The 16,125-nt window shown below is 41.7% G+C and overlaps 2 protein-coding genes across 2 annotated transcripts in view; both read left to right on the top strand.

Annotated features, from left to right (window-relative positions):
* The window catches only part of LOC138968860 (uncharacterized), a 510,049-nt gene that overhangs the window by 340,064 nt on the left and 153,860 nt on the right, over positions 1–16,125 (top strand). The gene's annotated exons all lie outside the window — the stretch shown is intronic.
* Positions 9,352–12,207, top strand: LOC138968846 (uncharacterized). Its single transcript, XM_070341508.1, has 2 exons — positions 9,352–9,828; positions 10,680–12,207. Exons 1-2 carry the CDS (start codon positions 9,412–9,414, stop codon positions 10,734–10,736), a joined length of 474 nt encoding a protein of 157 aa, XP_070197609.1. The 5' UTR covers positions 9,352–9,411; the 3' UTR covers positions 10,737–12,207.

The following is a 16,125-nucleotide window of genomic DNA, read 5'->3' as shown; positions in this document are numbered from 1 at the left end:
GCGACAGGGGGAAGGGGGGAGATGGGATAGAGCCACTTGTTAATTGTTTCTTGTTCACAAAAGCACTAATAAAAATATTGCTCCAGGGGCTTGCAACCGGCGTAGTACAATATATGACCTTACTGGGAGAACTTGCAAGTTTCCAGTAGACTACAAAGGACTTAACATTTCTTACATACTGATTGACTAAAATCTTTACAAACGACTATATTCTATACAAGAAACACTTTACAAGGGTAAAAGGAGAAACAAAATCCGTTAGTCGCCTCTTACGACATGCTGGCCGGAGGCATCGGGTAAATTCTTCCCCCTAACCCGCGGGGGGGGGGGGGGGGGGGGGGGGGGGGGGGGGGACAAACACCAGTCCAAAAACCCCGTTTACTCAGTACTTACGTGAAGCTGGTCGCGTTTAATGAACACACATGTGTTATATAACCGCAACAACATTGATCTGTTTTACTTGAAACTAGTTCTTTTACGCAACCAAGCACGCTCACACACACGCCGCACTCATAGAAGGATACAACACACTCACTGAGTGACTAACTCACCGTGGCACCCGGCCACACACACACTCACACACAAACACACAGACCCACACTGACACACACACACACACACCATCACAACCACAACCATAACATTCATGTGACAAGAAGTTCCTTTTGGGTGTCAAAAACCGAAGACAAGTTTTTTTAATTTCATAGGGACAAAAATCACATATTATTTAAGAACACTTGGGGTTTAACAAATTTAAAACTAGCACCCAATAGAAAGGGGCTCTGTAAAAATCTAAGGTGAGTTGAGGGATCTGGTCTAGGTAAGTAAGATAGGCAGCACTCTGCCAGTCACCCATGGCTTTAATAATCTCGCCTGGGACCCCACAAGAAAGTCAGTGCCCAGGTGGCACCACCCCGCCTGAAACTATGGCTAGTCACATCAGAACGACCCTCCATCATTGACGCACTTGAGGCGTTTTGCAAAGGCCTGAGCAGAGAGGGGGAAGGCTTGGGACTTGGCTCCAACAGACCCCACTTTCCGAAACATACTGACAACAGCAGCAACAGAACACAGGGGGTGGGGATCGAGGGCTGGCAGGGTTATTTTTTGCACTCGTTCTTTAAACTGGTTGTTTTTTGACCAGCAAACGAACACAGACAGAGACAAGGGGTCACTGTTTTACAAGAAAAGAGCTAGTGAAGAGCGCTGCTGCGACGCGGGCGCAGTTTAAAAGCCAAGTGAGCGGCCCACTGCTGGTCAGTCAAACAGACCTGACATCAGCTCACAATTTAAGACAAAAATGCACCATAAAAAGCATGCAGACCGAGGGGTTGTGACTAGTGGTACCCACCAGCCACAGGCACAGAAAACAAGTGTTTAAATTATATTGATACTAAATAACACATTGATTTTAGCATCCATTCTTTTGCTAAATGCACTGTTCAGTCGTCAGATCGTGTACATGATTGGGTGTTGACTCGCGCGATCGCTAAGCCTCTTTTGAACAAGACAATTGAATCGGTCATAGCGCATTAGTTTACTACTCAGAAATATGTGAATTTGGTCGCGTTTATTGAACACACATGTGTCATATAACCAACAACATTGCTCTGTTATTGATTTTATCATCCATTCTTTTGCTAAATGCACTATTCAGTCTCAGAGAGAGCAATGGTTCAACTCACAGAAAGTAATGGTTCAACAATGACTCAGAGAGAGCAATGATTCAACACACAGAGAGCAATGGTTCAACACACAGAGAGCAATGGTTCAAAACACAGAGAGCAATGGTTCAACTCAGAGAGAGCAATGGTTCAACACACAGAGAGCAATGGTTCAACACACAGAGAGCAATGGTTCAACACACAGAGAGCAATGGTTCAAAACACAGAGAGCAATGGTTCAACACACAGAGAGCAATGGTTCAACACACAGAGAGTAATGGTTCAACACACAGAGAGCAATGGTTCAACACACAGAGAGCAATGTTTCAACTCAGAGAGAGTAATGGTTCAACACACAGAGAGCAATGGTTCAACACACAGAGAGTAATGGTTCAACACACAGAGAGCAATGGTTCAACTCAGAGAGAGCAATGGTTCAACACACAGAGAGCAATGGTTCAACTCAGAGAGAGCAATGGTTCAACACACAGCCGAGAGCAATGGTTCAACACACAGAGAGCAATGGTTCAACACACAGAGAGCAATGGTTCAACACACAGAGAGCAATGGTTCAACACACAGATAGAACAATGGTCAACGCACAGAGAGTAATGGTTCAACACAGAGAGAGTAATGGTTCAACACAGAGAGCAATGGTTCAACACACAGAGAGCAATGGTTCAACACACAGAGAGCAATGGTTCAACACACTGAGAGCAATGGTTCAACTAAGAGAGAGCAATGGTTCAACTCACAGAGAGTAATGGTTCAACACAGAGAGAGTAATGGTTCAACACAGAGAGAGCAATGGTTCAACGCACAGAGAGCAATGGTTCAATTCACAGCGGAGAGTAATGGTTCAACACACAGAGAGCAATGGTTCAATTCACAGAGAGTAATGGTTCAACATTGCAATGAGTGCTTTCTGTGTGTTGAATCATTGCTCTCTCTGTCTGTCATCATAAGAACGAACTCATTTTTTTTTGGTTGCGATTCGTCTCCGTCGTTGTGTAAAATACACAATAACATTCTACATTTGAGATCACATCAAGGTTTGTAATTCGTCATATAACCACATGCTCCTCTTTCTACCGTTGGTTTTAATTGACAAACTGGGTAGCGGAGCGAACGTATACTATAGAGAAATGAATGTAACGACATTTTAGTCAAGTTATGATGTTTGAAACAGTCCATTCACCGGCTTTAGAACCGTGGCACGTACTGACCGACTTCAAAATACCATCATCAGTCGTCACGCTCATAACTTGAGAAAAATATCTAACAGCTCGAGATAGGCAGTTTGCAACTGATAACTAAAATGAGATAAGTCAGTTTGTTCAAAAACCAAAGAATTTTTTTGCGTTTTTTTTTCAAAACACAAAAACTGACATTGGCTGCAATTCCGGCGACTATATGCGAGTATAACAAAAAGACCATAAACCACTGTACTCACCGTTAAACATGACGAAGAACACGGAACAAGAGGTTGAAACGTCGCCGTTATTTGTTCCGTGTTTGTCTTTTTGACGTGCATGAGTACAGTGCTGTTTGGTCTTTTTGTTGTTCGCTCTCACGTGCAGTCGCCACTGATTGTTTATTTGCTATATGCGTATAGTTATTATTCGTTTGACAACATATCATATGAATCTCTCGTGAGTTAGACAACACTGACATGTGTTCCGTCTTGATGAGTACTATTTGACTGCGAGACGTAGTATTATCGCCCCTGTCAGACTTGCCTGCGCTGCTGAAAGCTGGACGGGATGTCACGAACACGGCCGGTCATCATCATTGCAGCACGAATGTGTGGAACTGACGTGGTAATAGTGATCATTGTAACTGATGTAGTCACACAATAAGTATTGACCCAGTGGTTAACTTGTGTCTTCGCGTCAAGCGTCGTCAGTGCTGCCCAATAAAAAAATAAATAAAAAAAATACACGAGAAAAAAAACCCCACGAAATAAAAGATTAGAAAAAAAAAAAAAAAGTTAATGACAATTTTTTGTTGACAGTTTTTGAACAAGAATGAACATGAATGAATACATAATTTGACTGCAGGGAAAACTATTCAAAAGAAAATCAGATAAAAAATGATATAACTTATTTTCAGTGATCGCACGCACCTGCTATTAGTTTCATACGACCACACGCGGCGTTGTACACGCACGCAAGTACGCACGCACGCTCACATACATACACACACACACATACACACACACACACCGTGGCACACCACTCACACACACACACACTGGCGACACAAACACACACACACACCTACACATACACACACACACACACACACACACACATACACACACACACACACACACACACACACACAAACGGACACACTGTCACACATCACACACACACACACACATTCATAAACACAAAGACACACACACACACATACACACACACATACACACACACACACACACACACACGTGTCTGAGGGGGGGATATCTGGACATTTGCCGCAAAGAAATATGTGTTATATCTGGACTTGTTTATTTCTAAAGCTACAGACACGGAGTGCGAGTGTAAACATGTGTTAGACTTTAAGAATACTTTTTGAGATTTAAAAAAAAAACCCACTCATTATTGAAAGTTACTCACCCAAAAATAGAGATTCTGAAACACGTCTTATATCTGGACATCTGCCACCTAAAAGTGAGTGATAGCCGGACATATGACCGGAAAGCTGTAAATACTATCAACTTTATGAAAATGGCGTTACATATGCGTGGTAGTACAAAAAAGCTACCAGTAATCCCAAATTCTTTTTTTTGACAGGGACAAACCAAGGGGAACTTTAACGCCTCTCGGCGTATTTTTTTGAGACAAATGTCTCCGCAGCTGATAGTTGGTAGTCTTTATTGGATGTCGTTATTCAAATGCAATCCGTCAGAGACAGAAAGCTTAGAAAGGAATTACGTTGTATTGTTTTCCTGCTTTGCCTGGCTCAGGTCGGGAAATTCAGGACTGAAATGACCCAAGGTGCAACTCATTCCTTTTGATGAGTTTCAAGTTTCTTATATAAGTTTTCGCAGCTGTTGGTAGACTTTATTGGATGTCGTTATTCAAATGTAATCCGTCAGAGACAGAGAGCTTAAAAAGGAATTACGTAATTGGTAGACTTTATTGGATGTCGTTATTCAAATGCAATCCGTCAGAGACAGAAAGCTTAGAAAGGAATTACGTTGTATTGTTTTCCTGCTTTACCTGGCTCAGGTCGGGAAATTCAGGACCGAAATGACCCAAGGTGCAACTCATTCCTTTTGATGAGTTTCAAGTTTCTGTAGAGGTTACATGCCGAGTCTCAGTGATTATTAAAAATAATGGTCGAAGTTAGCGGATCATGAAAAATGCGAGCTTCAGCGAGCTTTTTCATGACCGCGAACTGAGACCATTATTTTTAATAATCACTGAGACGAGGTGTGTAACCTCTTTATTCCCCCTTTCTTCAGTTATTCAAAGAAAACAGGAGTTTTTGTGCGAAAGTTTGATCGAATCCGAATCACTCAACCAGTCAACCTGCGCAGGCGATCGATTAATGCGCGGTTGTATAGTTCCGTGCAAATCATTCCATTCTGTTAACACTTCTTGTCAGTTTCCCTGTTTTAGACTAAAATCAAGTACACAGATAAGCTGTTATTCTGCTGTGGCGGTAAAGGCAGATATTGTGTGTTCTGTTTATGTTTTAGTATCGCTAAAGATAATGTTCTTTCGTCAAATGGGACTAGCAGACGAACTTTTGCACCCGTGTTCCAACGTTAATTACTGTATGAAGTTCAGTTTTTTGGGGAAAATAGTGTATGAAACCGCTTTATGTTGTTTAAATTGATGAGATGTGTGCATTTGGTTGCGTGTGATCTGTTTATAAAATGAAATATTGTTGAAAACTGACCGTCGGATTGCAGTCAGTGTTGTCGAAGAAACTGCGTTAAAAGAAGGGGAACTACTCTTGTCGGCAAGAGTATGAGTTACTTGCCTTGGGAATTTGCTTGTGATGAACGGTGTGTGCACAGCAGATCTATATTCAGAAAACAACCGAACTCATGGATTTTATATGGAGATTCATGTGTTCAGGCCTGTAGTTGTTAATTTAAATGCGGTATGTTTGTATTGTTTGCTCCAGAGATGTATATTTCGTACGTATAGAGCGTTTTGAACTTTTCAGTCGCAAAAGTAGTACCAAAACAGAACAGCTTCTCAACCCATTGCACTATCGAGGATTCAGGCTGTTGCTGGCTCGTTATTTGTTTGGTTGCTGGGTCATTATCGAAAAATAACTAGCTCTACAAGTTTACAGAGGTAAAGAAGCAGAGGGGGGAATAATAAAAGTTTTCGCAGCTGTTGGTAGACTTTATTGGATGTCGTTATTCAAATTTATTCCCCCCTCTGCTTCTTTACCTCTGTAAACTTGTAGAGCTAGTTATTTTTCGATAATGACCCAGCATATATGTCAGCAAACATAAAAACAACAAAAATATTAGCTTTAATTTAAAATCTAGCTGTTCTAAATTCAAAATATAGTTAAAAAGCAACTTGCTCATGTCATAGTAATAAAACAACCTCATATTATGTTAAACTGCGAAAAAAAGTGTGTGTGAACAGGGATTGTTACTCAGGTTGTATCCGGACAAACACAAAACACAAAAAGTAACACAATGTGTGTTATATCCCGACATTTTGCTAAATTGTGAAAATGTAGGCAAATTCAATTATTTATATGTATTACACATTATTTCAAGCCTCCATAATTATTTTGGAGTGATTTTGAAGACGTGTTTTATTTGGACGTCGAATTAAAATTATGAGTCCAAGTAAAGCGCTAAATTTCGCGCGGGAGTCGAGCTATCCCACCATAAACACATACACACACACAAACGGACACACTGTCACACACACACACACACACACACACACACACACACACACACACACACACACATTCATAAACAAAAAGACACACACACATACACACACACACACACACACACACACATACACACACACACACACATACACACACACACACACACTCACACACCCATTAGAGTTTAACGTCCTCTCGGACACATTGGCCGAATTGGCATAGGTATTGACTATTGGTAATACGCTTGAGACTATTGTGCGATATTTTGATTTCACACGCCAGCATGATTAGGCTTGTGTCGTCCACGTATTGATATAAGTACAATCGGGATAATTAGTGCTCGTGTTTTCCAAGCCCTGAGACATTCGCTGTGAGCGATGAGATCTGTATCGTGCACAAGAGTGCACCAAGAGAGAGAGAGATCAAATCAAATCAAATCAAATCGAATTTAATTTACGAGGGTTGTGGCATAAGCAATATAAACAAGGTTCTTTTCAACTACTCTAATCTTATAATATATATATATATATATTATAGTCCAAGTGGAAAACTCTTTGTTCTAGGGTCCTGTTATATTTTTACTATCCCTACACTGCCTGAGATGAAATTTGGCCATGTTGAAAACCCCACACGTCTTCCTCCATGTAGACTACAATGAAGTTCGAAGCGGGGAAAGGCTCTTTCGAGCTAAGACATGACGGGATTTACAGCGTGACTTTTAATGTCAAGAAGAAAATGTTCTACCAAAACAAAGTTTTTCAAAATTTGAGTCCTCATCGGACTATTCCAAACCAAGTCAAATCTACTGTCCCTAAAAAATTTTAAAAAAATTAAGCGACCGAGCAGCACTCTCGTGTGCTGATTTTTTGGCCGAATCATCTGCGATCTGCAGCACACCGAAGTTAGGTGTACGGGGAGACAACTCTAGTTGGGTATTGTGTCTGTTTTCAAGTTCCGCCAAAGAAAAAATGATATTTTTGGGTGTGAAGAGAAGCGAGATTGTGGTGTATAGACGGTGCCAGAGCACAGGTCATATGCATAACTAATGAGCGGAATGCCGTCTTCCCATTGGCCAGCCGGCCCAAGATCAGTCTCTTTGCCATTTCTGCATCTGCGGTAGCCAGTGCCAGACGTCCCAAACAACTGTGCGAAAATTTTCAACGTTTCAAGGATTTTGGAAAGAGAAGGTACACGTACTTTTACCTTGTTTTGTTTTGTTTTGTTGCTTGATTGTCGAGAGGGGCGATTGAGATCGAAACAGCGGTAATAGGCTCGAGTGGGGCCAATTAGTTGTCTGCAAGGAAAGTTTGGAGTTTGGGAAACTGGGAGACAGCGTGGCACCGTAGGCAGAAACATGTGGTTTCACGTTTGCCGGGAGTGACACTCGAAGGAACGAGGGTGATAGCTAGGTAGACGGTGATGGTACAATTAGCTGACAGCCGTCAGTAAAAGTGTTCAGGGAGAAAAGAAGACAGTATCATCTTCTCCTGGCATTAAAATTGGTCCGAGCAGTGGCAACGCGAATCGCTCGGTCACGTGACTAGTTTCTTTGTGAAGAAAGACGGCGGGAGCGAAAATGTTTACAAGTTGTGCGGTGGTCGGGCACTCTTTCACGTGGAGGTTTCAGCGATTTGTGAACACAGATGAGGGGGTGCGGCCAGATTTAGGTTTTGATGGTTTTGAGCAGATATTCGATGGGAGAGGGGGCCGAAAAATAAGCGACGTTGAATCAATGCTAGAACAGAACAGGGCCATTTTCACCCGGAAAAAATGGGGAGTGATAGTGCTAATGGTGGGGGACAATAATATTGTTCCCGGAACGACACCGAATAAAGTGTTTCGTGAGCTGTGGCATCTGTGTGTGAGGGTGCAAACATGGGCAAACTCAGTAGTGGTGGTGTCAGGGATGACACAGAGATACAGTGGCTGGGGGGGTTTCAATGACATAGCCAGGGAGGTGAATAGGCTTCTTCATCAACAACTGAAAACGGCACACAGGATAGTGGGTTTGTTCCCCCACTACGTGGCTTTCCCTCCAGCAGAGAAGTTTGCTCAGTATCAGAAACATTTTTTAGCAGATGGGATTCATCTGTCAGGGTCGGGGCACATGCTACTGTACAGAGCACTGAGAAAAGTTCTGTTGGACAGTCGGCATATAGACCAATGAGGTAAGAAGGTGTTGTGGTTGTTCAGCGGGTGAGAGGGAAGTGGGGGCTAATAGTGATAGCCGGTATCCTCTCGTGCTGATGGCAGAACCACAATAGGGGTAGGCAGCACGGACGGGGTACCAAGGTTTATTCCCAGACTGAAGTGGTTGGGTTCTACCGAAGACGCCAGACGCAGAGCTTTGATGCCGGGAGTGGAATAGGATGGGGTATCCTTTCCAGCTTTTGGAGTGACGTCATTGTTGGTTCTGGTTTGGTAGAACCGGTTGTGACTTCATGGGGAATGTGTATTGGTACAGCCCGTGCTGCATGATCAGATTGACAGTGTTTTCTTAGGTGTACTCTCGTGCTGAGGGCAGAACCACAATAGGAGGGTAGATGCAGCACGAACGGGGTACCAAGGTTTATTCCCAGACTGAAGTGGTTGGGTTCTACCGAAGACGCCAGACGCAGAGCTTTGATGCCGGGAGTGGAATAGGAGGGAATATCCTTTCCAGCTTCTGGAGTGACGTCATTGTTGGTTCTGGTTTGGTAGAACCGGTTGTGACTTCATGGGGAATGTTTTATTGGTACAGCCCGTGCTGCATATATATAAAAAAAAAAAAAAAAAAAAAAAAAAAAAAAAAAAAAAAAAAAAAAAAAAAAAAAAAAAAAAATAGGCCCCTGATGCTTAGTGGCCTTTGAAATGTTTCAGGATGTCGAAGCGTCCAACCAAGCGACCGGGGCGTCCCTCAAAGCAGCCCCCGAAGAGGTTTCGAGACGAGGAGGCTGAAGGAGAGGACGAAATGGGCGTGAAGGAGTCGCTAACCCAGCTCCTTGCTGAGCAGAAGGCCCTGAGGAAGGAGATTGCGGAGATTCGGGCCGCCAAGACGCCGGCGCCTGAGGCATCGCCCGCAGGATCGACCACCTCTACGGGTGGAAAATCCAACTCAGGCATGGCTGGGCACTCTGGACACTCCGATGACGAGGTTCCGGCAATTGTGTCCACATGCAGAGCCACTTCCGGTTGGGATTTCACCTCTGCCAGAACAATTGGGGGGGATAGGCGACTAGGAGAGCTGTTGACAGCCTCGTACGCCAAAGGGACACAACAAGCATATAGAAGGACCTGGGTGAGCGTGACTAGTTTTTTGAAACAGAGAGGGTTTTCTACTTCCTTGCCAATGAGCACTGCAGCGGTGTGTCTGTACATTGGTTCGTTGCATGAGGAAGGGAAGGCGGCTTCAACGGTGATGTCCGCAGTTTCAGCAATCAGTTGCGTCCATAAATTGAATGGGTTAGGGGATCCCACTATTGATTATACTGTCAAAAGACTACTGCAGGGGTGCAAAAGGGTGGGTGACAAAGGGAAGGATACAAGGTTGCCCATTACTGTCCCTATCCTTAACTCAATTATGGAGAAGAGCGAGGTGGCCATTGGGGAGAACTACGAGAAGATACGTTTCCGGGCTATGTGCACCTTGGCCTTTCACTCATTATTGCGGGTGGGGGAAATGGCGGTATCCCGGGAACCAGAAAACGTATTGCATAGGGGAGATGTCCGACTGGACGGACAGGCATTGACCATAACGTTCCGCAATTTCAAATCTAGCGCAAAACCAGTTACCCATACCGTAGAGAAAGCCAAGGCAGGCGTCCCATGCGCGGTAGAGGCCATGCGGGCCTACATGAGCATTCGTGGGAACGCAACGGGGCCGTTGTTCCGAGCTATGTCGGGGGCACCCATAACGGCCAGGGAATTCAACGAGCAACTACAGTTGGTTTTCCAATTTTGTGGCCTGCCCAAACAGAACTTCAAATCGCATAGCTTTAGGATTGGGGGTGCCTCCCACATGGCTCGGAACGGGGCATCGGACGCTCAAATCCGTCAGGCGGGCAGATGGTCTTCTAACGCTTTCTTGTCTTACATCAGGGTGCACAACTGGTAGATCAGGTAAAACGTAGGGCTTCTCTCTGTGTGCAGTGCAACAGAAAGGGGGAGGTCAGGCACATGTCTGCGTGCAGTGCAGCAGAACATTAACATGGGATCACAGGTGTGCAGTGCAGCCTGGGATTATAAGAAAGTGTGCAGTGCAACTTTCCGAGAAAGGTCGATTTTGATTGGTGGCGGTACCTGATGTGAGTCATCAGGTGGTGGCGCGTACCGCCGGATTGGTGGTGAATGACAGACATTATGTATTTAATCGATGTGCTTTAATTGGGCTAAAACACAATGTTTATTGTTTTTTAGAGTTGCCAATATAAGTTTTTTGATGATGGTCTAATGAGCGGATGCAGAAAGCGGTAGATAAAGGGAAGTAACCCGGTGACCAGTCTAGTAAAATTTGACAGCTTGTTGGTGAAGCTGGAAACAAGAACAAAAAACAGTAAGCTAATACATAGTGGACAATGCCATCTATGATGTGTAAGACAATTTTTGTTCTTGGTGAATTTATGCAAATGTACAACCCAATGTATATGATTATGTCAATCATAGTTTTTGTGGAATTTATGAAAATATTCCACTGATTTTGTATGCATTATCTGCGCTGAAAATGAACGACCTGTGGTGTCGACCAATAAACATTTTCAGCGTAAACTGGCAATGAACGTTTCATGTGGTTGTGGTGGTGACTGTGGCGCTGGCTGGCGCTGGCTGATTGTCCGGTTTCGGAAAACTTTTTATCTTAAATTCTTGTCTATCCTCGCACATCTGAACATGCAAAAATGATTTTATGCACAGCATAAATGATATTTTTGGGTGTGAAGAGAAGCGAGATTGTGGTGTATAGACGGTGCCAGAGCACAGGTCATATGCATAACTAATGAGCGGAATGCCGTCTTCCCATTGGCCAGCCGGCCCAAGTTCAGTCTCTTTGCCATTTCTGCATCTGCGGTAGCCAGTGCCAGACGTCCCAAACAACTGTGCGAAAATTTTCAACCCCACCGCCATCCCCTTACTCCACCATAACGTAGTTGTGTGGGCGCGTACCGCCGGATTGGTGGTGAATGACAGACATTATGTATTTAATCGATGTGCTTTAATTGGGCTAAAACACAATGTTTATTGTTTTTTAGAGTTGCCAATATAAGTTTTTTGATGATGGTCTAATGAGCGGATGCAGAAAGCGGTAGATAAAGGGAAGTAACCCGGTGACCAGTCTAGTAAAATTTGACAGCTTGTTGGTGAAGCTGGAAACAAGAACAAAAAACAGTAAGCTAATACATAGTGGACAATGCCATCTATGATGTGTAAGACAATTTTTGTTCTTGGTGAATTTATGCAAATGTACAACCCAATGTATATGATTATGTCAATCATAGTTTTTGTGGAATTTATGAAAATATTCCACTGATTTTGTATGCATTATCTGCGCTGAAAATGAACGACCTGTGGTGTCGACCAATAAACATTTTCAGCGTAAACTGGCAATGAACGTTTCATGTGGTTGTGGTGGTGACTGTGGCGCTGGCTGGCGCTGGCTGATTGTCCGGTTTCGGAAAACTTTTTATCTTAAATTCTTGTCTATCCTCGCACATCTGAACATGCAAAAATGATTTTATGCACAGCATAAAAGTAAAAAAAAAGCTGAAGATCTTTTTTTCTCCTGTGCTACATTTGAGTCAAAAACAATTAATAACCCGGCGGCGAGCGTCATTCTTGAAAAAGGTAGTATCACTGGGGAGGGGGGGGGGGGGGGGGGGCGCGGCACAGCTGCTGGCACAACCACAGAAAGAGAGAAGTGTTGTCTTTTTGTACAGGACTACAAGTAGTGTCGGCACGACAGGAAATTTGTAGAAACGGCCTTATTCGTGGTTGATTTTTATATTTAGTCAAGTTTTGACTAAATATTTTAACATCGAGGGGGAATCGAAACGAGGGTCGTGGTGTATGTGTGTGTGTGTGTGTGTGCGTGCGTGTAGAGCGATTCAGACCAAACTACTGGGCCGATCTTTATGAAATTTTACATGAGAGTTGCTGGGATTGATATCCCCAAACGTTTTTCTCCTTTTTTCGATAAATGTCTTTGATGACGTCATATCCGGCTTTTCGTGAAAGTTGAGGCGGCACTGTCACGCCCTCATTTTTCAACCAAATTGGTTAAAATTTTGGTCAAGTAATCTTCGACGAAGCCCGGACTTCGGTATTGCATTTCAGCTTGGTGGCTTAAAAATTAATTAATGACTTTGGTCATTAAAAATCTGAAAATTGTAAAAAAAAATAAAAATTTATAAAACGATTCAAATTTACGTTTATCTTATTCTCCATCATTTGCTAATTCCAAAAACATATAAATATGTTATATTCGGATTAAAAACAAGCTCTGAAAATTAAATATATAAAAATTATTATCAAAATTAAATTGTCCAAATCAATTTAAAAACACTTTCATCTTATTCCTTGTCGGTTCCTGATTCCAAAAACATATAGATATGATATGTTTGGATTAAAAACACGCTCAGAAAGTTAAAACAAAGAGAGGTACAGAAAAGCGTGCTATCCTTCTTAGCGCAACTACTACCCCGCTCTTCTTGTCAATTTCACTGCCTTTGCCATGAGCGATGGACTGACGATGCTACGAGTCAGTTTCATTCTGTGAGTTCGACAGCTACTTGACTAAATATTGTATTTTCGCCTTACGCAACTTGTTTTTTTTTCTTGGGGGGGGGGGGGGGGTGTTTGGTTTGTCGAACCGGACTTTTTTTTTCTAGTCAAATCATGCAGTTTATGAGACAATAATTTTTTTTCGTTGCTTTTTATATTTAGTCAAGTTTTGACTAAATATTTTAACATCGAGGGGGAATCGAAACGAGGGTCGTGGTGTATGTGCGTGTGTGTGTGTGTGTGTCTGTGTGTCTGTGTGTGTGTGTGTGTGTGTGTAGAGCGATTCAGACTAAACTACTGGACCGATCTTTATGAAATTTGACATGAGAGTTCCTGGGTATGAAATCCCCGAACATTTTTTTCATTGTTTTGATAAATGTCTTTGATGACGTCATATCCGGCTTTTCGTGAAAGTTGAGGCGGCACTGTCACGCCCTCATTTTTCAACCAAATTGGTTGAAATTTTGGTCAAGTAATCTTCGACGAAGCCCGGACTTCGGTATTGCATTTCAGCTTGGTGGCTTAAAAATTAATTAATGACTTTGGTCATTAAAAATCTGAAAATTGTAAAAAAAAAATAAAAATTTATAAAACGATCAAAATTTACATTTATCTCATTCTCCATCATTTGCTGATTCCAAAAACATATAAATATGTTATATTCGGATTAAAAACAAGCTCTGAAAATTAAATATATAAAAATTATTATCAAAATTAAATTGTCCAAATCAATTTAAAAACACTTTCATCTTATTCCTTGTCGGTTCCTGATTCCAAAAACATATAGATATGATATGTTTGGATTAAAAACACGCTCAGAAAGTTAAAACAAAGAGAGGTACAGAAAAGCGTGCTATCCTTCTTAGCGCAACTACTACCCCGCTCTTCTTGTCAATTTCACTGCCTTTGCCATGAGCGGTGGACTGACGATGCTACGAGTATACGGTCTTGCTGAAAAATGGCATTGCGTTCAGTTTCATTCTGTGAGTTCGACAGCTACTTGACTAAATATTGTATTTTCGCCTTACGCGACTTGTTATATTTAGTTAAGTTTTGACTAAATATTTTAACATCGAGGGGGAATCGAAACGAGGGTCGTGGTGTGCGTGTGTGTGTCTGTGTGTCTGTGTGTCTGTGTGTGTGTGTAGAGCGATTCAGACTAAACTACTGGACCGATCTTTATGAAATTTGACATGAGAGTTCCTGGGTATGAAATCCCCGAACGTTTTTTTCATTGTTTTGATAAATGTCTTTGATGACGTCATATCCGGCTTTTCGTGAAAGTTGAGGCGGCACTGTCACGCTCTCATTTTTCAACCAAATTGGTTGAAATTTTGGTCAAGTAATCTTCGACGAAGCCCGGACTTCGGTATTGCATTTCAGCTTGGTGGCTTAAAAATTAATTAATGACTTTGGTCATTAAAAATCTGAAAATTGTAAAAAAAAATAAAAATTTATAAAACGATCCAAATTTACGTTTATCTTATTCTCCATTATTTGCTGATTCCAAAAACATATAAATATGTTATATTTGGATTAAAAACAAGCTCTGAAAATTAAATATATAAAAATTATTATCAAAATTAAATTGTCGAAATCAATTCAAAAACACTTTCATCTTATTCCTTGTCGGTTCCTGATTCCAAAAACATATAGATATGATATGTTTGGATTAAAAACACGCTCAGAAAGTTAAAACAAAGAGAGGTACAGAAAAGCGTGCTATCCTTCTTAGCGCAACTACTACCCCGCTCTTCTTGTCAATTTCACTGCCTTTGCCATGAGGGGTGGACTGACGATGCTACGAGTATACGGTCTTGCTGAAAAATGGCATTGCGTTCAGTTTCATTCTGTGAGTTCGACAGCTACTTGACTAAATATTGTATTTTCGCCTTACGCGACTTGTTATATTTAGTCAAGTTTTGACTAAATATTTTAACATCGAGGGGGAATCGAAACGAGGGTCGTGGTGTATGTGTGTCTGTCTGTGCGTGTGTGTGTGTGTGTAGAGCGATTCAGACAAAACTACTGAACCGATCTTTATGAAATTTGACATGAGAGTTCCTGGGTATGAAATCCCCGAACGTTTTTTTCATTTTTTTGATAAATGTCTTTGATGACGTCATATCTGGCTTTTCGTGAAAGTTGAGGCGGCACTGTCACGCCCTCATTTTTCAACCAAATTGGTTGAAATTTTGGTCAAGTAATCTTCGACGAAGCCCGGACTGCGGTATTGCATTTCAGCTTGGTGGCTTAAAAATTAATTAATGACTTTGGTCATTAAAAATCTGAAAATTGTAAAAAAAAATAAAAATTTATAAAACGATCCAAATTTACGTTTATCTTATTCTCCATCATTTGCTGATTCCAAAAACATATAAATATGTTATATTTGGATTAAAAACAAGCTCTGAAAATTAAATATATAAAAATTATTATCAAAATTAAATTGTCCAAATCAATTTAAAAACACTTTCATCTTATTCCTTGTCGGTTCCTGATTCCAAAAACATATAGATATGATATGTTTGGATTAAAAACACGCTCAGAAAGTTAAAACAAAGAGAGGTACAGAAAAGCGTGCTATCCTTCTTAGCGCAACTACTACCCCGCTCTTCTTGTCAATTTCACTGCCTAAGCCGTGAGCGGTTGACTACGAATACGGTCTTGCTGCGTTGCATTGCGTTCAGTTTCATTCTGTGAGTTCGACAGCTACTTGACTAAATATTGTATTTTCGCCTTACGCGACTTGTTACATTTAGTCAAGTTATGACTAAATATTTTAACATCGAGGGGGGAATCGAGACGAGGGTCGTGGTGTATG

The sequence above is a fragment of the Littorina saxatilis genome, linkage group LG6, assembly GCF_037325665.1.
Source record: "Littorina saxatilis isolate snail1 linkage group LG6, US_GU_Lsax_2.0, whole genome shotgun sequence".
NCBI lineage: Eukaryota > Metazoa > Mollusca > Gastropoda > Littorinimorpha > Littorinidae > Littorina > Littorina saxatilis.
The sequence above is the reverse complement of the archived record's forward strand: the minus strand, read 5'-3'. Positions and strand labels throughout refer to the sequence as shown.